The following is a 25,405-nucleotide window of genomic DNA, read 5'->3' on the forward strand; positions in this document are numbered from 1 at the left end:
CTCTAACATTGCCATGGTGATCAGTATTCTGTGGTCTGACCACCTGCTTTCTCCTTGCTAGGACCACTGTTTTTACCACGGGACGGTGAGGAAGGCGGAAGAGTCCAGTGTCACGCTCAGCACCTGCCGGGGAATGAGGTAAGAAGCCCTGACAGTGCTCGGGGCACCTGGCACTCTGCCTGGGCATGACATTTTTAGGACAAGCAGAGCTGGCCTTGGACAGGGACTCTGAAAAGCTGTCTGTTGAGAAAGTATACAAGCCAGCTCTGAGACTGGCTGAGCTTGGAAGAGACAAGGGGGATGATAATACAATAATAATAATAATAATAATAATAATAATAAATATTCCACAAGTTCACTAGAATTGGGTGTACCCTTTCTTGAAGAACTTGAGGTTTTATTATTTTTTAGGTATGATGACTGCCCCCCTTCCTCTCCTTTTAGAAAAGAGGTGATGATCCAGAAAACCTGTATTCTAATTCCCAATACTAATTGCCAGGACTTTAATTGCTTACACTACATGGTACCTATACCCAGTGTGTTGATAAGTTAGCTCTATGAAAACGAAAAACAGAAAAAGTCTTGATTCATAGGCTCTGCCAATATGCTGGTAAAAATATTCCCACCCTGACCAATTCAAAGCTCTCCACATTGATGGTACTGAAGGTAGCGTTGGGAAGAAATGCATGTGGTTGACCCTCAGGAGCCAGCCGGAGGTGTTTCTGCTGTGTACGCTTCCTCTCTGTTGATTGACTCATTCAGCAAATTTTTCCTTCAGCAGATTAATATTGGGTGTTTACTCTATGCCCATGCCCTGCTGGGGTGGAGGGAAGACAGGCATATGAAAGCAGTTTCTGGAGTTCCTGTTGTGGCACAGCAGAAACAAACCCAAGTGGTATCCATGAGGATGCAGGTTTGATCTCTGGCCTCGCTCAGTGGCTGGGGGATCCAGTGATGCAGTGAGCTCTGCGATATAAGTCACAGATACAGCTCAGATCCGGTGTGGCTGTGGCATAAGCTGGCAGCTATAGCTCCGATTCCACCCCTAGCCTGAATACTTCCATATGATGAGAGTGTGGCCCTAAAAAGCAAAAAAAAAAAAAAAAAAGTAATTTCCCGAGCCTTCAGTTTCTCATCTGTAAAGTGGGCATGGGTGACAGGCATGGTGCAGAATGTTAAGTGCTACGTTAACTCTTTAGCGCTCACACAGGATTATTACCATCTTATAACAGTGAAATGATGCCAAGACTCACCCAGGCTCACATGCCAACGCAAGGCCCGTCATGTGGTCGATTCTATGGGTTTGTTTTTCCATCGGGCCACGTCTTCTGTGTGAGGTTTCATGGTGGGTCGGCTGGAGGGAATTAGGGAGGAAGCAAGTTTTGGCTGGGAGACCATAACGGTGGCCCCAGGTCCCCTCGCTCAAGTGGCCTGATTGAACCCAGCCAACTGGCCTCACAGTGGTGTTTACAGGCCTAGCTACACCACCTGCAGTCTTCAAGTAAACAACGTCTGTCCCAAGAAGGGGGAAAGGGAACACGCAGGTGTGACTTGCTTTGCCTTGCCTCTTCCTCTGTCCCCTTGGAAAGGAGCAGTGGGAACTTGGCGTGGCCTCTTGTAAATCATTTCCACAGCCGTGCTGACAGGGGAAAACCCGGCTGAGCCGTCCATGTGTTTCTGTTTCGCAAGCTTCTCTCTGGGGGTGTCCACCCTCCTTACTTTTCCAGCCTTCTCACTGCACCTTAAGAAACCAAGGTGGTGTCTGTGGGCCTGACTGATTTAAGAGCTGGAGATGCTTGCCAGATGGCTCCATTTGGACTCTGGAGGAAGAGCAGCTGCAGTGGCAGCAATCTTTAGACCTATGCAACACTCAAGTCACTCCGCAGCAGGCTCCTAAAGCAGTGCTGCAATGGAAAATCTCCATAGCAATGGTTCTTCTCTCCTGGAAGCATGATCTTCTTTTTTTTTTTTTTTTTTTTGCTTTCCCCAGGGCCACGCCTGTGGCATATGGAAGCTCCCAGGCTAGGGGTCAAATGGGAGCAGCAGCTGCTGGCCACGGCCACAGCCATACCAGATCTGAGCCCCATCTATGACTTATAGCACAGCTCAGGGCACTGCCACCGTAACCTTTACCCACTGAGCAAGGCAGCCCGTGACCTCACGGATAGTAGTCAGGTTCGTAACCTGCTGATCCACAGTGGTAACTCGAGAAGGCATACTCTTTGTGAATGGATGGGAGAAAGCAGGTAGGATTTATACCAAGTGGGATTTTCAGGCTGATGATACAAATGTAGAGGAATCCAGCTGAGTTTTTAGAGTGTTTCCAGGCCCCCCTTCTCTCCAAAGCATAAGCTAATCTAATTGAAGAATATGGGATCATAGTGAAAATAAATTCATGTAATATAAGAAAGTACAACAAAAGATGTCTCTTCCTATTTCCAGAATCCTGCCTCCCCAAGGCAGCCATTGTTACCAGTTTCTTGGGTATCCTTTTAGAAATACTGCTTCCGAAAAAGGTCACAGATATATAATGTAAGCCTTTGTAATCTTCTGTGGGCCTCTGACTCCTTTGAGAATTGAGTAGCAGCTACGGATATCTATAAAACTACACCAATAAAAAGATGGGGCAGTGAGTATTTAGAAGGAAATCTAGACAGTACTGGGCTGAGGTATCCTCTACTGAACCTTTGGGATTTGGCAGATACCGTGTGTGTCTGTCCCCAGCTCACTGTCTATCAGCAGAAGTATTGATTGCAGTTAAACAACTTTTTTTCAGCCTGATTGGTCAGTTTTATTTATACAGAAAATGATTATTAAAATTATCATTGCATAACTGATGAGTGTGCTAAACATTCAAGTAATATAGGAGCATAAAACTAAAAGAAGTGAAAATTCTTTATCCTGTCCCACCCTTTCAATTAATCTCATTCCCCATTTGTAATCACTGTTGGGAGTGTACATAATTGAAATACACAGTTGTCTGCATATATGATTTTTTTAATTCAAGTGAGATCACCCTATACATACCATTCTGTCAGTTTTTTTCTGCCAATTTAACATTGCATCTTAGGCATACATAGATCTAGCTCATTCTTTTAATGGCTGCATGGTATATTGTATACTAATGTCTTACAAGTTTAATTGCATAGAAAGTCTTTTAAAGACATAGAGTAAATCATCTATAATGATCTGTTTGGTGCATCTCCCTTAGATTATAGCAAATCTGTCCTCAAAACTCTGGGCTCCACAGTCCCTGTGGTTGTACCTCACCCTGGTCCCTGGCCTCGGACTGTGCGGAAGGACAGAGAATATGAGATTGAGAGTGACTGGGGAGGATTGTGTGAATGTGCACGTGAGGACCTAGAAGGAGCAGTTTAGAGTCAAGCGACCTGAGTTTCAGATCTAGCTCCACACCTCCTGGCTGTGTGATCCTGAGCTTTCACTTTCTCCTGGTCTCTGCCTTGGCCAGACTGCTCCTCCTCATGGGCCTCAGCTCTGTAGACGGTATTTGCGGTGCAGAAGGCTGCTGAGTCCAGGTGGGTGGCCAAGGGTGCTGTCAGGACCCTACCTGTATGTGATGAGCCTAGATGGCATGAGACCTGTGATCTGCCCCCAGCCCTAACAGAAACTCACTAGGTGACTTGGCCAAAGCCTCTTTCTCTGGGTTTTGGTTCCTCTCACCTGAGAAAGGAGAGAAAAGGACCAAACCATGAAAAGGACCCTTCAGTGTCGGAAGTTCTGCACTGCAGAGAGCGCGGGCAATTTCCAGAATGTGGAGCACCTGGGACAGAAGGAATCCATCCACACTTGTCTGCCCCTTTGCCAAGGAGTGGTGTGGCCCTTTCCCCTTTAAATGAATACTTGGCCTTCCTTGTGCAGAACAGATAAAAAATGGTACCTGTATGTCTGGTACAGAATCAAGCTTCAGAGGGCAATATCAGTAAGTTGCGCCGGGTATAGATTCTGGGGTCAAACAATTCTTGCTTTGAAACCTGACAGGTTGCACCATTTCTCTAGGGTCAGTTTTCCCACCTGTAAAGTGGGAGCAAAAATAGTGCTATTATTGGTGGATTTGCATTAGGTGATGAATGCAACTGCCTTGATATCAGGGACTCTTTTTCGTTTGTTGTTTTGTTTTGTTTTTTGAATCATGCTACATCCCTAGTGCCTCAAACAATTCCTGGCATGCAGTAGGTTCTCAATACATATGTGTTGAATAGCTACTAAAATGCCTTTTATTCTGCCTGGTGTATAATATATGCTCAATGACTGTTAGCTGTTTTTAAAAATGTGACCCTAATTGTTGGTAAACAGGGGGCAGCTTTGTTGAGTAACTCACCTCAAAGCTAGCAGATAGCAGGGCTAGAATTTGAATCCAGATGTGTCCCACTCATGAGCCCATGCTCTCCATCTGTGCCTTGTCACCCATCCCAGAGGGACCACCTCACCTGTGTGCCTTCTTTGTTCCCCTCTGTGCTGCCTTTGAAACTCCCTGTAACTCCTTGTCACTTACATGAAGATTTCTGGGGAAGAAAAGAGGGATGACTGGGTGATTACATCTTAGGGCACCTCGGGATATAGAATGCATCCCCTTGAGTTTAGCTCTGAATGGACAAATACCCAAGAAGCAGTTCTTTTTTTTTTTTTTTTTGGTCTTTTTGCTATTTCTTTGGGCCACTCCTGCGGCATATGGAGGTTCCCAGGCTAGGGGTCGAATCGGAGCCGAAGCCACTGGCCTACGCCAGAGCCACAGCAACGCAGGATCCAAGCCGCGTCTGCAACCTACACCACAGCTCACGGCAACGCCAGATCGTTAACCCACTGAGCAGGGGCAGGGACCGAACCCGCAACCTCATGGTTCCTGGTCGGATTCGTTAACCACTGCGCCACGACGGGAACTCTGCAAGAAGCAATTCTTCCTTGCCTGGTTCCTGGAAAGATGCATTTGACGAGTCCTGCAGTCATTCAGGGGTTAAACCTGCTGCCCACCTGGCCTGACCTGCCAGGGTTCCTCTGTACAATTTCATTTGCATCAAGCTCTCAACAATGAGGAATAGAATGGAGAGCAGGAGGAGGGAGAATAAATACTCCTGGCCACCAGCCTCTTGGGTCCCCCTCCTGAGCCCCCCCGCTGAGCTCGGCCAGTGCTTACATTTAGCAAATTAAATCAACTGAGACGCTTAGAAGGAGAAATGACTGGTGAGTGCTCAGGGAAGGGCAGCTAGCAGTGCTTGGGGGTGGTGACAGGGGAGGGTCTCAGGGACTAATTCTCTTGGCTGGGGTTCACTGTGAACCTTGTGCTGGGGCTTGGGTCAGCCTCCCCTCCATCCCCAGGCAGTAGGGAAGGTGGCAACTGTGACGCAGGAGCATTTCCAGGGGCCACAGTGGGGGAGGGGTGGGGAGTGGCCACAAAGTCCTGTTGCTGGGAGAACCTTCAGTAGCCTTCTGAGCTTGTGTTTCTCCAGTTATTATGTGCCTGCTTCCTGAAACAGAATTGCCTGAGCTCTGTAAAAAGACAGGACCCTGCCAGGACCTGGGCCCCAGGTCAAAGTTCCTGAGGTGGCTGAGCAAGGGATTACTGTGGGACTTGTTCACAAAGCAGATGCTCAGGCCTACAGAGTCTGAGTCTCCTGGGCTGGACCTGGACATCTATATGAGTGAGGTCATAGTTAGGTTCCCAGGACCTAGAACCTGACTGCTTAGGTTTTTACTGCCTTTTAATGCACCCTGTAGAATATACTAATGGTTAGCTCCAGGAGCTTTGATCCTAAGATCTCCAACCCATTTGCTTGGAACTGGCTGATAGGGCAGATACTATAGAGGTTAAAGGTACAGGGTCCAGAGTGCCAGACTTAAATCTTTGGCCCCAGCATACCCATGACAACTTATTTATTTATTTAATGCATTTTTTTTGGCTGCTCAAGACATGTGGAAGTTCCTGAGCCAGGGATCATACTGGAACCACAGCAGTGACAATGCTGAGTCCTTAACCACTAGGCTACCAGGAAACTCCTGGAGCTTGTTATCTCAACCCTCTGGGGCTCAGTTTCCTTCTCTGTTAGATGGGACCCATGATGGTGCTTTATAACGTTGATGTGACAATGAAATGAGGATGACGATTGTAAGCACAGTGCCTGGATATCATTAACTCTCAAAAGATGGTGACTAGGAGAGTTTGCATTGTGACGCAGTGGTAACGAACCCAACTAGTATCCATGAGGACACAGGTTCCATCCCTGGCCTCTCTCAGAGGGTTAAGGATCCCGTGTTGCTATGGCTCTGGTGTAGGCCTGCAACTGCAGCTCTGATTCATCCCTTAGCCTGGGAACCTCCTTATGCCACGAGTGCAGCCCTAAAAATAAACAGACACCAAAAAAACAGTGACTAAAGATGACAAGTAGACTGACTGCCACCTCTGTCTCCTTATCTCTCAGCTGGTGTCTTACTTCAGACAGGCCACTTGGGGAATGGCCAGTCATACCTCAGTGGAGAGTTGCTAATTCTCATTGCTTATAGCCCCTCTACAGGGCTGTTGTGACAGAGGCAGTGTGAGGTCATAGTTAGGTTCCCAGGACCTAGAACCTGACTGCTTAGGTTTTTACTGCCTTTGTGACTTTGGTCAGTTAATTAACCTTGCTGAGCCTTAGTTTTTTCTTTTCTTTAATGAGGATAATATTTGTAAGGGTCCTAGAAGTTGGTGTGAATGATAAAATACTCACCACAGTGCCTGGTCCATAGCAAAGACTCAGGAATTTATAGCCACTGTCATTGTTATTCACTGTGTACCAAACTTTTGTGTGGTCTCTGTCCCCTTTGGCCTAGCGGCTTATTCAGGTGATGGCTGGTCAACTAGCCTAGAACTTAAGTGGAAACTTTCCACTCACTGTTATCTCCACAGCCACAACCCAGTGCCCATCAGCTGGTTTGTGGTCAAGCCCTCTGTTTGCAATGTTTGTAGCCGTTGGGGGGCTTGATCCAGCAAGATGAGAAGAGAGCTTGGGAACAGGATGCCCGCAGCAGCTCTGCCCTCTGCCCTTTCCTGTCTGGATTCAGGAGCGGATGTGACCCTCCCTCTTTGCTCCATTCCCACCCCCAGCAGTTCGGGGAGCACCTTGGGTGTCCCGCCTGGTGCTAGCCCTGGGATTGCTGTGTCAGCCTGGGCGAGGCAGCCGGGAAGTGTCAGGCTCCCGGGCAACCGAATGAGGTCAACCAGGGATGGATTCCAGGAAGGGCTGCTGCTGATCAGAGCCTGGTGCTGTCTTTCCTGAGAGCACCCTGAGCCTCCTCCAAAGGACAAAAACTGGGTGGAGATCCCGAAGGGCTAGGGGTAGGGTTGAAAGTTGAGATAGCCGAAGAGCGAGGTCCTGCTGATTTGGAGTGGCAAAGACGAACTTGGAGCTTTTGAATTTTCTGGATGGGTTGGGGGCCTGGCATTTTGGAGCACACAAAATGCCATGGGGCCCCTGAGATTCATTGCTGGGATCTTCCTTCCCCAGGGCCCTGAGTACGTTCCCTGTCTAGTTTTCTTTCTTTCTTTCTTCCTTTCCTTTCCTTTCCTTTCCTTTCCTTTCCTTTCCTTTCCTTTCCTTTCCTTTCCTTTCCTTTCCTTTCTTCCTTTCTCCCTTTCTTCCTTTCTTGCCACTCCCATGGCATATGCAAGTTCCCAGGGGTCGAATTGGAGCTGCAGCTGCCAGCCTACACCACAGCCCCAGCGACATGGGATCCAAGCCACGTCTGACACCTACACCATAGCTCACAGCAACGCTGGATCCCTGACCCACTGAGTGAGGCTAGGGATTGAATCTGCATCCTCATGAATACTATTTGGATTCATTTCCACTGCGTCATAATGGAAACTCCTCCTAGTCTGGTTTTCATCTCACCGTAGCAAGGCTGGCACACCATGCTACATGGGATTCTGACGACCCTTCCATTGATTATTTGTGGTAATGACTGATAATAAGTCGTGGTGCTCTTTCTCATCAAGTCCAGATAAAGTGTCCATAAGCCTCATGGATGCAGCACTCCAGGCAGCTGCATCCGATCTATCAGTGTTAATGGTGATAAAAGCCTTTTGCCTTCTCTGTTTCATACTGTAGTGATTTACTCCAATGACCAGACTCTGAGTTCCATGAGGATAGGCATCTGGTCTGTCCTGTTCATGACTCCGTCCTCAGCAACTAGCACAATGCCTGGCACATAGCAGGAGCTCAGGAAATACTTGTAGAGTGAAGGACTGACGGTCCTCCACTGGGCTGGGAATTAAACTTGAGGCTAAGGATTACGTTTCAATTACAGAGTAAGGACTCAATGAGTGAAAGAATGTAATGAACAAATGCACGTCATTATTTAGAGTTCAAGGCTAGTGTCTGTGTGATTGTGTGATTGTGGGTGTCACCCATGTGTGATTGTGGGTGTTACCTCACCGATGAACTGCCTGGCTGACGTGGGGAAATTGAGGCTGGTAGGCATGTCATTGGTGCTGTGTTTAGCTTTGTTGTCTAAGAACAATGACACCTCTTTCCATTTAATCATCCCAAGGGACCTGTGAAGTTAGGAAACTATCATTTTCATGTACACATGGGGAAACCAAGGCTCAGGGTGACTTAAGGGTTTGGGGGAAGAGTATTTGGCAGTTTAGTGTTGGAGCTATGTTTAGGGCTTGGGTCTCCTCACTCCCAGGCCAGCCTTCTTTCGCCAGTCACATGTCATTTTCTCAGTCTGTAAAGTCTGACGTGAGATTTGTCATATGCCATGTTTGGGTCTGGGAGGCTTTTTGGAATCCTAGCCCTACCATTTTTTATAAATAACAACTGTCCCTGGTCCAGCCCTTTTATTTTATTTTAATTTAATTTAATTTTATTTATTTTTAGGGCTGCACCTGTGGCATATGGAGGTTCCCAGGCTAGGGGCTGAATTAGAGCTACAGTTGCTGGCTTACACCACAGCCACAGCAATGCAGCATCTGAGCCACATCTGTGACCTACACCACAGCTCACGGCAACACCGGATCCTTAACCCACTGGGCGAAGCCAGGGATCAAACCCAAAACCTCATGGTTCCTAGTCAGATTCATTTCTGCTGAGCCACGATGGAAACTCCTGGTCCAGCCCTTTTAGAACCTTGGAGCTTCTCTGTGATAAGCTTCCATACCCTGAAACTGTGCACCGCATCTCATGTACACATGGATTTCTCTAGAGAGGAAGTCTTAAGTATGCATCAGATTCTCATACAGGAGTGCATGACCCCATAATGAGATTAAGAGTCAGTGAACACAACCAACTGTGCCATTTTGTACACGGGGAAACAGGCCTGAGCAAGGGGCTTTTCCAGTACTGCAATCTTTGACCAGAGGTTCTATTTCTCCTACCTGCAGAGGACTGATTACAGTGAGCAGTAACCTCAGCTACATCATCGAGCCTCTTCCTGGCAGCGAGGGCCACCACCTTATTTACAGATCTGAACATCTCAAGCTGCCCCTCGGGAACTGTGGGTTCCAGCACCCCAAGCCCACAGCCAGGGATTGGGCCCTTCAGTTTACGAACCAGACCAAGAAACGACCTCGCAGGGTGAGTTTCTCAGTGCAGGAGTCAACCCAGGGATAGATTTGTCTCTTCTCTGGACTCTTACTTGGGTCCAGGAGTCTTTCTAAGTTAAAGGGAGATGGCTCAGAAGGAGGAAAAAGCTTTTTTCTTTTAGTCTTGAGTCATTGTTGAGTGTGAGATACCCTTGAATTTGACAGAATGACTGCTTTGGGGGAAAACACTACTTTTAAAATACTCTAAGATGCTGATTTGAGAAACGTCTTTAAAATGTAAGAAAAAAATATATGCCTCTCTTTTTGGAATAGCCACATAACACGTACCACAATGTGCTTGTATTTATTTATTCCAAAAATAGAGGTATGTGGTTTAAATGAACTTGATTGTCAGCTTGTTCCATCCTGGTGTGTTGGCCTCTGTTCTGTCTGTACTAGGCAGCCAGCTCATTAGTTTTTGAGAATAAAGTACTGGACCCACTGTCCCAGTGCAGCCTCAATGACACCCGGGATGGCGGGCAGCAGGTATAGTGGGGGTGATGGTGACCAAGGCTGGGGTTGCTAGAACCTAAGAACAGACTTAGGAGGGAGGTCCACTGCTTATTAACTAGCACCACTTCTGAGCAGTTTTTTTTTTTTTTTTTTTTTTGAAATGAGTCCAAGTCCACCATTTCTGTAGCTCTGATCTGCTTATATCTCTTTCTTAGATGAAAAGGGAAGATTTACACTCCATGAAGTATGTGGAGCTTTACCTTGTGGCTGATTATGCAGAGGTAAGGGGGCGGTAATGGGTTTTAACAAAAAGCAAACAAACATCAAAATACTTTCTTGATAGCTTCCATTCCAACCTTTAAACTGCTTTGGGGAAATGCTGAAGCATTCATCTTTTTCTGATTTGTCATGTCATTTTGACCTTAAATCTGACCAAGGGCTCTCTTTGCTTTTTTTTTTTTTTTTTTTTTTTTGTCTTTTTGCCTTTTCCAGGGCCGCACCCACAGCATATGGAGGTTCCCAGGCTAGGGATCTAATCAGAGCTATAGCTGCCAGCCTACACCAGAGCCACAGCAACTCGGGATCCGAGCTGCCTCTGCGACCTACACCACAGCTCATGGCAACACCGGATCCCCAACCCACTGAGCAAGGCCAGGGATCGAACCTGAACCTCATGGTTGCTAGTCGGATTCGTTAACCACTGAGCCATGATGGGAACTCCTCTCTTTGCTATTTTAAACATAGTTGGGGGGGGGGGAAGCAAGGAAAAGTCTCTTCTAGCTCAATACACTAATCAGAATATCATGACAAATTATGTTATTTGGACTGACATTTCTTGGACTGGGTATGAAGACCCTTAGGATTTGTTGCTTATTATTAGGAAGTCCACAAATTCTCTATAGAAATTTTAAAATATTTGCAACGATAATAAGTATACTCATCTGATTGAATACAATATTCATGCTAAAGTATGGGTCCATTTTGATAACCATATTGGTGCCAAATGGGAACCTAAGCTTTGGTTCCTGGAATGTGGTTTCCAGACCAACACCACCCAGGAACTTGTGATAATCCAGATTCTGGGGCTGCATTCCACATGTACTGGATCCCCGACTGTGGGGCTGGGGCCTAGTAATCCATGTTTTTGTTTCTGGTTTTTTGGCTGGTAACTTCCATATGGCTGCACCTGTGACACATGGAAGTTCCTGGCCAGGGACTGAATCTGAGCCACAGCTGTGACCTACATCACAGCTGCAGCAGTGCAGGATCCTTTAACCCATTGCACTGGGCTGGGGATTAAACCCACACCTCCACAGAGACTCAAGCTGCCGCATTTGGATTCTTAACCCATTGTACCACAGCAGGAACTCCTAGCCATCCATGTTTTAACAAGCCCTCTGTGTGATTCTGATGAAAGGCAAGTTTGAGAACCACTGACATAAAAGAATAGCTCTTTGGCCTTTAATTCCATATTCCTCAATGAGACAGGTTCTCATGGGCCCTGTCTTCTATCATTTGATGACCACTCATGGCTCTTGCCCTTTCATTTTCCTTTATTTGTTGATTTCTTCTCTCTTATGTGCCAAGCACAGTGCTTGGCCCCAAAAGGTAGCAATAGACCTGCCCCCGCATCTCTGAGGTTATAGCAGCAGCGCAAACACTCTTTAGTTCCAAGTGCGTCGACTCCCAGGATGGTTCATTGTAGAGGAATACAGTGCAGGTAATGAGGGATCCACTGTGCTTTTGGGAATTGGGAAAAGCTTTCTGAGGTGGTGATGTTGAAGCTGACTCCTAACATGCTTGGGTTCAGGCCGGGGGCCCCATGTACCTAAATTAGCCAAATTTTGCCTCATTCTCACTTGCTGCAGTGGCTCAGCCACATAACTGAGCACATCTTCTAGGCATGGAAGGTCACAATGAGAGCTGAGCACTCCCACGTTCTAACACCGCACCTCACCTGGGGCTCCCTTCCCACCAGAACCCCCACTCCTGTCCATCTCACAGCATCCAAATGGCTTGGTGACCAGCAACGCCAGATGCCTCATTCTCTACCTAATCCATGATCCCACAGCACAGATCCTGAAGGCAGTGCAGAGTAGAGGGAAGAACACCAGATTTCATGCTGGAAGAACTGCCCTCGAGTGTTAGTGGCAGGAGGAGGTGGCCCTTGAGTGTCTGCAAGGACACAGAGTCATTGGAGAAGCAGAGGCGAAGGGCCCTCCAGGCCAAGAGAATGTCTTGTTCTGCTTTGAGGGAGGTTGTGCTTTTTAATGGATATCAGTATTGGTGTTTTCCAGCAGCCTTTCTTTTCTATTTTTTTCCTTTTGTTTTCTTTTTTCCAAAGTCTGCTGTGTGTGCATAATGGGGGAGCCGTGTGTGGAGCAGAACGGAAAGGTGATTTAAGAGGGGAGGCTGCGCAGTCCTGGCCGGAGTTCACGGCTCTTGCTCCCGCCTGATGGAACTGCCCTGGTGGGGGGTGGCTGGAAGAAAGCTGAGCTCTTCCAACTCCAGGCTGTCCTTAAACTTTGCAACTAAGATCATCTAATACCTTTTTTTTTGTAACCACAGAATCCTTTGTTCCGATGAAAACTCCTAGGGTCCCAGTTGTTAAGCATGTAGAAACACAGCTGCTCTAGTGTCAGGGTGGAGCGATGCTCCCCTCAGCCCTGCCCTTTCCCCTACAGACTCCTGGTGCAAGGTTTTAAAACCCACTGAGTGTGAGTCTGGAAGCTGAGAAGTGGGGCGGGGTAGGGATTGGGCATCTTCTGTCTCCTGACCCCTAGGGTCACAGCCAACCCCCAAGAGGAAAAGTGTATGCCTGAGGTGCCTCCAGGACTGTCGCGTTGCCTAGAGCTGTCTTCCTGGTCCAGAGGAGAGTGCCTCCTGCAGCAGCCTCTCAGGCATTCGTGACAGGACATGATTCATGCAGCTGGATGGATGCTGGATCCGGAATCACTTGCTTCTCAGGGTCCTGGGCTTTGAATGATTCACGCCGAGGGTGGGCAGGGGATGTCATAGGCTGGGATGGGCTTCCAGGCTCACAAATCCCCTCCTCCCCCTACCATCTCTTCCCCCTCTCCCTCTCCCAGCAGCCTCTCCTCTGCAGGCAGACATGTATTCCTGACAATTAATTAATCTGAGAGGATGGGAGGACAGGGAAGGGAACGGCTGCCATATCTGTGATTTACAACCTGGTGCTGAGATAGGCCAGGCTCTTCTCTGGGCTCTGAACTCAGCACGGGGAGCAGAGATTGGAGTGATGTTTCCACCTGGAGAGAGGGTTTTCAGCAGGAAGAAGAACCAAGCAGCTCTCTGGGCTTAGGCGGGAGTACCTGGGGTGGTTCTCAGTTCATTCATTCCATAGGTGAAATGGGAAATCCAGGTGGGAGATGAGCAAGATGGGACGTTGGAGGAGGAGACAGCATGGCTGTGACAACAGTATGCAAAGGACTTACGTGATACAGACTGGATGTGGGGCAGTTGGAGGAGACCAGGTGATGATGCACCATGTTTTAAGGCTTGTGTCACCCTAGAAAGTGAAAGATAAGAGATACTCTTTTCTTTCCATCAGGGGTCTGTCTGTAAACTATAGCCCATGGCCAAATCCAGCCCACCCCAGGTTTTTGTAAATTAAATTTTACTGGAACACATCTATGCCTACTGGTACATGTGTTGTCCATGGCTGCTTTTAAGCTACAGTGGCAGAGTAGTTAGGGCTGCAAAGCCTAAAATATTTACTGTCTGGCCATTTACAGAAAAAGTTTGCTGACTCTTCCCTAAGGCTCTTAAGAGACAGACACATTCCTTAAACAGCGGTTGTTTGAAGACAGGATTAATATATTTGAAAGACAATGAATCTGATTCTGATATTCTAATAAATACTCAGTAAATGCTATATACCTCTTCCTGTACAGTGAGACCATTTAGAAATGGGATGATTCTATAATGAGAAACTTGAGGATTAACACCTTGGAAAGGTCTAAGTCATAGAGTCTTAGGTTGAATTTAATTCTGTAGAAGCAATGAAAGTGAGATAATTGCAGTTCTCATGAGTCACAGTTCCCGGGAAGCCCAAGAAGGTCCAAAAACAGTGAGAGAATAGGAAACGGCTTTCTCCCCATAGCATGGCTGAGACACACCCCTATCCGGATGAATATCGCAGGGTGTTTTATTTGGCTCATCTTTGTGTTTCTCTCTTGGGTATTCTTGTGGGATGTGGTGGAGGAAGGATGTGAAGGTTTGGATTGAAGTCACACGTTTAGGGTATACCCAGGGCAAATCAGATAGATACCCAGATTCTGTACAACAATGGCAGCGTATAGGATATGCCCATCATTTTCAAGTTTAGGTTGCAGTTGTAGCACATTTTCCTTATCATTGCAGCTGCGAGTGATCTACACTTTTGAAGCAGGTGTGATCTATCCTTTTGGTCAGGCTACCTAGTAAAACGTGCTCCTCCTGGTACAGACCCATGGCAGACATTTCTTTGAGTGTAACTCTCTTTCCTCGGCATAGCCCCAGTCTCAGAATCCTTCTCACTGTGGAAGGCACTGCCAGTTGATCTGAGTAGAGTGCCAGGTGAAGCCTTTTTGCCGAGGTCTTACGGTCTTTGTTGCTGGCACCCCTTTTGGGTTATTCTTGTGGCCTCCTGTTGCAGTTATTTCAGTGCAGGTTTTCTCAGTCCATTTCAATTGCATACACCTTAAATATAGAATCTGCCATTGTTGCTATTTCTGCTCCTCTCTGGGTTGTAACTGAAGCTCCTGGCTAGGACCAGGTCCTCACACTGTGTCCTGCTGAGCGCCAAGTGCAATGTCTTGCATGTTGCAGGTGTTCAGCAACAATTCAACCGTGTTGACTGATCCGGTGCGAGGAGGGGGCCGGGGGCGGGAGAGCTGTGAGATCCCTGTGGTGGTGGCTCCATGCTGGGGTAATGACCAAGGCAGGCATTGGGTCATTTCCTCTCTGAGCCCCAGTGGAAGTTTGCAGGATGCCTTTTAATCAGGAGGACTGGAGAACAAGCTTGACTTCAAGGGCTGGAGGAAGACAGTTCAATTCACTGCATGGTTGTTGCATGGTTATTATGTGCCAGCACTGAGCTCGTAGTTGGAGATGCCAAGGTGGATATGACCCAGGCTCTGCCCTTCCCGAGCTGACACTGGATATGTCAGAGAGACAGTTGTGCAAAAATGACTGGTCATAGAAGATGGAAGAACATGAAAACGAATTCGGAGACAAGTCCTGGGGCACATGAGGGGTCCTGGGAAGGGTTCTGGGGTCTCACCTGGTTCTGTTTGCCCCTCCCCCTTTAGTTTCAGAAGAATCGACGAGACCAGGACGCCACCAAACACAAGCTCATGGAGATCGCCAATTACGTTGATAAGGTGAGACCAGGTGTGTACTTGTGGGAAAGGTGCCAGCACCTTAGAGGAGCTGTAGGACAGGAGCTCACATGTGACTTGCCTCTTGCTGGACTGGCCACCCCACCAGCTTCTGGGAGGCCATAGCGATGCCACAGAGGCTCATCTGTCACGAAGCTGTCATCTGCATGGACCTAGCCCAGTAACTTGTCTCATTTGGGTTGCTGTCTTGTTTTGTTTTAAATTTACAACATAGAGGGGTTGGCCTAAATCAGTGGCTTTAGATTATATCTGTTTTTCGGATGGAATCCTTTTCCACCATCTAATACAGTTAGACTTCGCAAAGCCGAAGCAAGGCCGAGGACCAGAGCACTGTCCTTCCTACTCCTGCTCATCATCCCTGCCTTAGGAGCTGATGAGTGGGTTGTTTGGGGCCAATTTGCACCATCTCCATCTGTAAGACAGTTCTAAAATGATTGGGTCTTGTCTCTTAGAAAGGCTGTATAGTTGGTTAACTCTCCCAGGTCAGGCTCTTTTAAACATGCTCTTGGGAAATACCCAAATTCTTGAATTTTAATAGCATGGGCTGGTTTGAGACTTGGCAGTGCAAAATGCAATAGAATAAATAATCTTGAATGACAGTAGCCTCTTGATAGACGAGTGGGAAATAATCTTCAATTAAAAGTAGATTTAGAGTCCTGTCATGGCTCAGCAGTAAAGAACCCCACTAGTATCCATGAGGACGCAGGTTCAATCCCTGGCCCTGATCAGTGGGTTAAGGATCTGGCATTGCAGTGATTGTGGCGTAGGCCAGCAGCTATAGGTCCGATTCGACCCCTAGCCTGGGAACTTCCAAATGATAGAGGTTTGGCCCTAAAAAGACCAAAAAAAAAAAAAAAAAAAAAAGTAGATTTGAATGTGTTGGGGGTTGCAGGTCTCTCTGAGACTCTGATCACATTTATTGTACAATATCAGGGCACTCAAACAACTTCTGAAGCTTAACTCTGGGCCTGATAAGGATTCGTGGATCCCAGGTTTAAAGAGGAAGTCATTCTTTTTTTAAACATTAGAGAAAAAGGAAGGGAGCATAAATATTTTCAAGGATTTACAAGCAAATTTTGTAGTGTTCTGAAGTCATCAGGCAGATCTATGCTCTTTGTTTTTGTTCTGCCCTAGATGACTAGAAATGCCAGTTAGTGGTCAGTGACAGGTGAAAGTCAAACACTGGCGTTTCCTGGAAGGAGGGACTCCAGGGACATAGGCTAGTCCTCTCTCTAGCCTTCAAGCTCTCTCAACAATAACATCTAAATGATCCCACAGCCCAAACACTCAACATCTGGGAAAACAAGGAGAGCTTGTTTCCCTGGGGCATCCAGGAGGCCAGACCCTGATGTCACCCATGTGACACCTATTGTTCTGGAGACCTTGCAGGTGGGAGAGTTGGCTGGAGACCCTTTGCGGACTCTGCAGCTGGTCTGGGTGATGGAACCAGGGGTGCTGGTGAAAAGGGGAAGGAGAAGAGACATTAGCAAACCCCTTTGTTGCTGGAAGCCCCCAGCCTTGCTGACTGGCCTGTTCTGTGAAGCAGCCTTGGGTCTCTTGTCTGCAGCTGAGGTCAGTTACTCCCAGCTGGGGTGAAGGAAGGCAAATCCAAGTCTCTGAGGCTTGCTGACCCAGTCACTTGAATTGAACTATTATGGAACTAAAACTGGAGTGAACTAAACTGATCTGCTCCATCATGAGCCCAATGCAAAATGTTGTTCCTTAACTGTGAAGAAGCCAAGTTGAAGTCCTCAAAAACCTCCCTAGTGAAGAAAGTTCAAATTGGACTCCAAACTCTTGCTTTTCTGTAGTGATTAATCTGGCACAAAACAGGAAAATCAGCTGATACTTTGCTGAAAGTGGAGCCATTTACACCACAGTTTCTTGAGGGCAAGTTGCTTCTCTGGCTATGTAAATATGGCTGTACTTCGGCAGTGTAGCATCCTGAGTAGGCTCTGAGGTCCAATAACCCAAGCCTTATTCCTGGCTCCATCATCTTCCTGCTGAGACTTTGCAAGTTACTGAACTTCTCTAAGCCTCAGTAGAAAGTGCCTGGTAAGCGCTGGAGCTATGACTGTTATTTTACCTGGGGCGGTACCTGCCACTTTGGATTAAGATGACATCTCCTGCTCACATGACCTAGGCTTACCTGGGATTGCCTTTTTTTTTTTTTTTTTTGCTGCCTGTATTTTCTAGGATAGGCCAGTCAAAGGATTCCTTATTCCTATACCTTCCAGTACTTAGCTTCACAGAAAACCCCCTCTTCCTGATTATGTATATGTGAGATGAAAGATGTATGTATGTGTCGTAAAGGTTAGATATACCTCTTAGCCCTAAGGAGCCCAAGATTCAGGTCTCATTTGTAGAATTTCAGGATTTCTGTGTTGGACAAAACCCTGAAGATTCTCTGGGAACTTTGCAGCCTAATACCTGCAACCTGTTTGTGGTATCCTTCACAAAACCTATAACCTCTAGTGACGGGGAAGGAAATTTTTAAAGTAAGCTCGTCCCTCTCTATGTTTATCATTTATTATACCCATTTATTTCCAAGATGAGTGGGACACATCTTAAAATAAAGTAGCCATGTACAATTTGGTCAAGATAGAATTTCTACACAATGGAATACTAGTCAGCAATAAAAAGGAATGACAGGCTGATATAGGCCACAAGACAGATCGAGTGTTTCATTTAGAAACATGCTAAATGAAAGAGGACACAGAAGACCACATATTGTGTAATTCCATTTATAGAACATGCCTACAAAAGGCAAGTTTATGGAGGTGGAAAGTGGATTAGTGATTGTCCGGGTCTGGGGGTTAAAACAGGAAATGGCAGTAAACAAACATAAGGGATATTATTGGTGGGATGAAAATATTCTAATATTAGATTATGGTGATTACTTTGCAGTTTGGTAAATTTACTAAAAGATATTGAGCTGTACAGTTAGAATGGGTGGATTCTGTGATATATACCAATTGATAAAGTTGTTTTAAAAAGCCCATATGTAAGGGCACGTTTTAGACATCTATAAAAATCATAAGGGCCATGTAAGGAATTGGGAGGGATAATTGTACCAGTCTGGCCAAGATGACGGCAAGGCTTAGTTCTCAGCTTTGAAACCTTTTTTCCCCCCTTATTTTAAAATGAAATGTGTCTTCCTGTTCAGGCTCAGGTGCGATAATGCCGATCCTTCCTCCACCTGAGAGCCCTGTCCATGTCTGAAAGCAAGTCTGTGTCCTGTCTCAGTCTTCGTTTCCCTAAGCCAAGTCGCCCTGGCTCCACCACCAGATCGCTCTGCCTGCTTCAGGATGCCCCCCTTCTGAGAACTGTAAATGGCAACACCTGTTCCCTCCTTCCCTGGAGGCACATAGAGAAGAGAAAGCTGGCATCCCCGCCCAGAGCACTTGGGCTAGCAAGGGCTCACAGGTCTCAGGTGCTGTTGACAGACAATGCTGTGGCTTTTCCATGTGTTTGCAGTTTTACCGATCCTTGAATATCCGGATTGCACTGGTGGGCTTGGAAGTGTGGACTCACGGGAATATGTGTGAAGTCTCAGAGAATCCATACTCTACCCTCTGGTCATTTCTTAGCTGGAGGCGCAAGCTGCTCGCCCAGAAGAATCACGACAATGCACAGTTAATCACGTAAGTAGCATTTTCCCTCTGCGTCGCCTTGGCCGTGACTGCAGAGCCCCTGCCCTCAGTGCATGTGCTCTCTGCCCTTTCTTTCCAGTGCTGAGTGTTGGTTGGACTAGACCATCCTACCTCTCCAGTTCAGTCCAGGTAACCAGGTATTCCTTGGGCATGGGCTCTCTACCCAGCATGCCCAGGAAAATCCTGAAAAGCCTGAGCCGTAGCACTCCTGTGAAGTGTTTGCACTATACAGCAGAAATTGGCACAACATTGTAGATCAACTATACATTGTATAATCAACTTTAATAAATATATATATAATAAAAAGTAAAAAGTAAAAAAAAAAAAAAATGGGGGTGGTTTACAACCTAGAGGAGAAAATGAGACCTATTTAGTTGAGTGTCTGAAACAGTTTTGGGAAGTGACTGACTATAGGCCATGGATGCTTCGAAACAGACTTTATAAGGGGCTCATCTCCATCTCTGTGGCACTTTGTTCTAGTGCAGGAGTTAATTTCCCAAAACAGACACAGGGGAGGTGCCTCCTTGGCTTATCCTTCATGTCGTTTCTAGGGTAAGGGCAGACTTTGAGATGGTCAGAGTGGCTGATAGTGCAGGAACCATGTGTTTGAGGGGAGGGAGACCTGCAAGGAGAGGGCAGTTGTGCTGGAGTTTGTTCAGTCCCAGAGAGAAAAGAGCAGACACTGATGGGGGTCACAGTGGCCTATGACAGTCCCCCACGGTGATTATCTGGTATTTATTAGTGTTGACGTCCAAAGGTATTCTGAGGAAGTTACAACAAAAGGCACATACATAATAAAACCACTTTTCCTGTTCCCTAAATATCTCTCTGAAACAACAGTCATTTAAACCTTTGTTTACTCTTTAAAAGAGACCAGGGAAAAATAGCTGTACCCACATCCCGGGCTGTGCATGCTTACTTCACGATGGCACATTCACCTAGGAAAGCTTTGGTTACCAAAACTTTGGGTCTGAACCTTGAAAGCCTGGTATCCTGCTATAGGCAAGATCTTGAATCCACTTTCCAGTAGGACTTCCTCAGAGTCATAGCTAAGCTTAATAGGGCTTCATAGAGAGTTGCATACATTTTATGTATTTTTTTGCAGAGTGTTTTTCTGAAGAGAGGTTTGCCTTGAATTCAGCGAACATGAATTAAACACCCACTATGTGTCTGACTCTATACTAAGTTCTCATAACCCCCAATAAATGAGATGGTCTTGGCTCTCTAAGGTATCATGGTCCAGGTAGGAAGACAAACAAGGAGATGTAAAAGCATGATGGGATCCATTTCCATGTAGATCCTTTAAGTTTCATGTTTGTGACATGCATAAAAATGCTGGTATTTTTTTCATTTCTTGGCCCTGGCCCTGGATATAGACAGCTGAGAAAAGGGTGTATTCAACTGGGAGAAAGTAGCTGGCGGTTAGCAGATGAGGATCACAGTTGTAAAACAAAGTCAGAAACAGCTCATCCTTGCCCCAGCTGCCCTTTGTGAGGCTCCTGATGGGACACATCTGTTTCCTTGGCCCGGGAGTGATGGAGAAATGAAGCATCAGCCCCCACAGCTGCTGCCCAGATCCCCCCTCCCTATACACAGACCACAGAGCTGGGGATGTGGCAGGGAACCCTGGCAGCTGGCGGAAGTGGGCATGATTCACTTCAGCATCAGAACCCGTGCCACCCTTCCCTTGTCCCCACCCTCTGACCTTTTCCTCTGCAGCAGGAATGGGATGCAGCTTTGCATGCCCAGCCCATTTCCTTCCAGGCAGGGAATGGGGCTGTGGGCTTATTGTGGGAAGAAGTGACCTTTTGTGCTCTCTTCTGTTTCTCTGGAGCAGAGAGAGAGTAGGTGAGAGGAAGTGAGAGGTGTGGTGACTTGGCAGTTGTCCAGATGGCCTAGAATACCAGGACCTCTCCCCTGGGGACCCATCTGGGAGTGTCAGTGGGGACAAGGGATGCCATGATGCTGCCCACTCCTGGGCACATTGGGACACCCTCTTAGCCCCCACCCCACTCACCCTCTCCTTCCCTCCCGCAGGGGCATGTCCTTCCACGGTACCACCATCGGCCTGGCCCCCCTCATGGCCATGTGCTCCGTGTACCAGTCGGGAGGCGTCAACATGGTGAGTCTCAACCAATGTACTGATGCTGTAAAAGGTGGAAAACTGCCTCACAAGATAGGAGGTCATCTTTTAAGATTTTATAGGGAGTTCCCTGGTGGTCTAGTGGTTAGGATTTGGGGCTTTCACCTCTGTGCACCAAGCTCAATCTCTGGTCTGGGAACTGAGATCTCTCATCAAGCCACAGCCAAAAAAAAAAAAAAATAATAATAATAATAATTATTGCAGGAAAAAAGAAGCTTGGGAATAAAGAAAAACAAATTTCTTTGAAATGAAGGCATTAAGTTCTAGGAGATGGAAGTACTCAGGGATGAATTTTTTTTATGGTAATTTATTCCCATTTTTCAGGCTCAGGAGAATCCTGAAGCAATCACACTAACAATATATCACTAGATCTTTCACATGTTCCAAACTAAGGGCTGGGGAATAGTAAGATACAGAGGTAAAAATCTTTTATTTTAGATCTGTGTTAATGCATAACTTCATGGAACAAAGGCGTGTCTTCGAGTCATAATTAGGAAATTACTGCCTTCTTTTGAAGTTCTTTCTGGCTTTGTGAGAGTCTTTGGACTTTTCGTTTCTAACCTGTGAAGCAGATAGCAAGGAGCCTGCTGTCCATCTTATTTGTCTACTCCATATTTATTGACAGATGCAGCAGGGCAGTTGAGAGCACAGGCTTGGATTACTGAGCCTGAACACAGCAATCATGGAATCAGGGGAGAGCTGTGAGGCTTGGCTAAAGAAAAGGCGGAACTGAAGGGGGGAGCTGTCCTTGACCTGAACTCTCTCCCTGAGCAGGACCACTCCGAGAATGCCGTTGGCGTGGCTGCCACCATGGCTCACGAGATGGGCCACAACTTCGGCATGAGCCATGATTCTGCAGACTGCTGCTCAGCCAGCGCTGCTGATGGTGGGTGCATCATGGCAGCTGCCACTGGGTGAGTGGAGCAGGAAGGCGAGGATGGGGAGGAGGGAAGAGCACTAGAGGCCAGTGCAACCTCAGGCCCCGGGAGCCATTGTTATACTGCTGGTGGGGGCCTTGAACAGAAAAGGGGGTTCTGATAACACAAACATTGGAAGAAGACCAAGAGAGCAAAATGTGGAAGGAGCACAGGTGTCTAGTAGGAGGTTTGGTGTGGTGGAATCTTAGATATACTTAATTTCTATTTGGGGGGTCTTCAGCTATAAAATTGGCCTGACCACGTGTTTCTTTTCCACTTGATGAATTTTTGCTGAGGACTCATTTTGATAACAGCCACAAGCCTTAATCTCTTCATCTCAGTGGGGTATGATGTGTGGTGTTAGGACCCAGTTTTGACTGAAAGTGCTGAAGTAGCCTCAGGAATAAGGAAAAGGAAGGGACATATCCACACACCCCACAGTGACTCCCCAGGAAACTTATAGGCTGCATTGACCACGAGGAATAAGAACATAGAAGCTGCATCTCCCTATAGTCGTGAGGGATCTTTAAACCGGAGTCTCTGAATGAGAGATCTGGAGTTGCTTCAGAGGACTTCTATTTTGTGTCTGGACTCAGACAACAGAGAGCACTGGGGTCTTTTTTTTTTTTTTTTTTTTTTTTTTTTTTGTCTTTTTAGGGTGCTCCCACGGCATATGGAGGTTGCCAGGCTAGGGGTCTAGTTAGAGCTGTAGCTGCCAGCCCACACCAGAGCCACAGCAACGCCAGATCTGAGCCGAGTCTGCTACTTACACCACAGCTCACGGCAACGCTGGATCCTTAACCCACTGAGCAAGGGCAGGGATCAAACCCGCAACCTCATGGTTCCTAGTTGGATTTGTTTCCTCTGTGCCACGATGGGAACTCCTCTTTTTTTTTTTTTTTTTTTGATTGAGAAATTAATTTTTAAAATAAATTTTATTGGAGTATAGGTGACTTACAAAGTTGTGTTAGTTTCAGTTGTACAGCAAAGTCCTCCAGTTATTCATATATCTATTCCTTTTCAGACTCTTTTCCCCTATAGTTTATTACACAGTATTGAGGAGATTACCCCATGCTGTTGGTCCTTGTCACTTACCTATTTTATAGTGATATTCATGTGTCAGTTCCAAACCCCTAATTCATCTCCCCTAGCCATGTTTCCCCTTTGGTAACCATAAATTTGTTTTCAAAATCTTTGCGTCTATTTTTGTTCTGTAAATTCTTTTGTATCATTTTTCATTAGATTCCACATATTAGTGATTTCATATAATATTTGTTTTTGACTTCACTTATGATGATAATCTCTAGGTCCATTTATGTTGAGCAAATGGCATTATTTCGTTCTTTTTTTACAGCTGAGTAGTAGTTCATTGTATATATACACCACATCTTTTTTTTTTTTTTTTACTTTTTAGGGCTGCACCCATGGCATGTAGAAGTTCCCAGGCTAGGGTTGAATAGGAGCTGCAGCTGCCAGCCTACACCACAGCCACAGCAACACCATGTCCAAGACACGTATGCGACCTATACTACAGCTCACAGCAATGCCGGATCCTTAACACACTGAACGGGGCCAGGGATTGAACCCGTGTCCTCATGGATACTAGTCGGGTTTGTTACTACCGAGCCATAATGGGAACTCCGTGTACCACATCTTCTTTATCCATTCCTCTGTGGATGGACATTTAGGTTGCTTCTGTGTCTTGGCTCTTGTGAGTAGTGCTGCTGTGAACACTGAGGTGCATGTATCTTTTTGAATTATAGTTTTGTTTTCATATATGCCCAGGAATTGCTAAATCATGTGGTAGTTCTATATTTAGTTTTTTAAGGAACCTCCACACTGTTCTCCATAGTGGTTGCACCAGCTTACATTCCTACCAACAGAGTAGGAGGGGTCCCCTTTTTCCACCCCCAGCAAAGAGCACTGGGTTCTTGCTGGACCCAAGTCATTCTTTGGAAGGCATCATGGTGGGAGCTTGTGTTCCTCCCACCTCAAACCATTAGGACTTGCGTCTGCCTCTTAAGGAATGGTATTTCATTGTCTCCAAGAGGAGCTGCAGCTTCCTCAGAGTTCCAGTGTCCAGTGTCTTCTCTTTATTTCTTGGTTGTGACACACCAAGGATGAGGTTGACCTGCAGGATACAGCTCTGTGGATCATGCTCACATCCCTGTGAGTTCACTGTTGAGTCTACCACTCTCTCTCCAAATCTGAAAAGAATATTTGTGGACAAACGGTTGAGAGAGTTATATTAATTATTACTTCAATGTGTTTTTAAGCTGTTCACAAATTTCAGTAGTTAAACAAGTATTAGTAACAAATTCCCTGTGGCATATCTGAAAACTGAAGGAAACCCTCCCGTGTTAAACCTTTGCTTGGTTCAGAGAAGTGGGATCAGGATAACCTTTCCTTTATAGACCCAAATGGTGGTACTGACCTGCCACCAGGGAGTGTATGATTTCTTTATTCCTTCCCCCAATAGTGGGATCCAGGGCCTTTCATACTCTTGTGATAAAGACCATGTGTTTGTGAGTTAGTTGGTTGAGTTTGGAGTGCTGCCTGCATCCTTAAAACAGAGATCAGATCACTGGCCCAACAAAGAAACTAAGCCCATGAACTTGGCCTTTTTTGGCCTGGTCTTCTGTTCTAGGAAAATCTCCATCTAATATCAGCTTCAGGAAAAGTTTGGGTTGGCTGGAGTTTTATTCAACTCAGAGTCTCAAGAGACTTCTTGTAACTGGCTAATTATTTTTTATTTGTTGCAACCCCTTCATGAAAAGGGCTGAAGTTGTTGCTTCATTCTCAAATAAATCCCCCAATGCAGTGAGGGGGAAAAGGCGTTATGGAGTGGTTAATATTTCTTAATTCTTAGAAAGTTAATTTATGGGTGATGTTGTAAGGGAGGCTGATGCGTGTGGGGTCTGAGTCCAGCTGGAATCAGCTAAATGGACGGCAGGATTGATGCTGTTTTGGCTGCTTGATGCTGCCATTCCCAGCTAATTCCAACCATGTTCTTCCCCCAGGCACCCCTTTCCCAGAGTGTTCAATAGATGCAACAGGAGGGAGCTGGACAGATATCTGCAGTCAGGTGGTGGGATGTGTCTCTCCAACATGCCGGACACCAGGACACTGTATGGTGGCCGAAGATGTGGAAATGGGTACTTGGAAGATGGGGAAGAGTGTGACTGTGGGGAGGAAGAGGTAAGGTGTCGTGCTGGTGCAAGTGGGAGGGGGAGAATTTGCACTGGCTTTAAACCTCAAGG

General features: G+C 46.5%; 1 protein-coding gene across 2 annotated transcripts in view; it reads left to right on the forward strand.

The window, feature by feature from the left end:
* ADAM19 (ADAM metallopeptidase domain 19) overlaps positions 1-25,405 on the forward strand; it is a 99,317-nt gene that overhangs the window by 38,771 nt on the left and 35,141 nt on the right. For both annotated transcript variants that reach the window (XM_013984891.2, XM_003134106.6), the window contains exons 5-12: positions 62-138; positions 9,377-9,569; positions 10,246-10,311; positions 15,343-15,414; positions 18,910-19,076; positions 21,123-21,207; positions 22,003-22,142; positions 25,166-25,343. In XM_013984891.2, the coding sequence (XP_013840345.1) occupies positions 62-138; positions 9,377-9,569; positions 10,246-10,311; positions 15,343-15,414; positions 18,910-19,076; positions 21,123-21,207; positions 22,003-22,142; positions 25,166-25,343 (978 nt within the window). The remainder of the gene's footprint in view (positions 1-61; positions 139-9,376; positions 9,570-10,245; positions 10,312-15,342; positions 15,415-18,909; positions 19,077-21,122; positions 21,208-22,002; positions 22,143-25,165; positions 25,344-25,405) is intronic.

The sequence above is a fragment of the Sus scrofa genome, chromosome 16 (assembly GCF_000003025.6).
Source record: "Sus scrofa isolate TJ Tabasco breed Duroc chromosome 16, Sscrofa11.1, whole genome shotgun sequence".
Classification (NCBI taxonomy): domain Eukaryota; kingdom Metazoa; phylum Chordata; class Mammalia; order Artiodactyla; family Suidae; genus Sus; species Sus scrofa.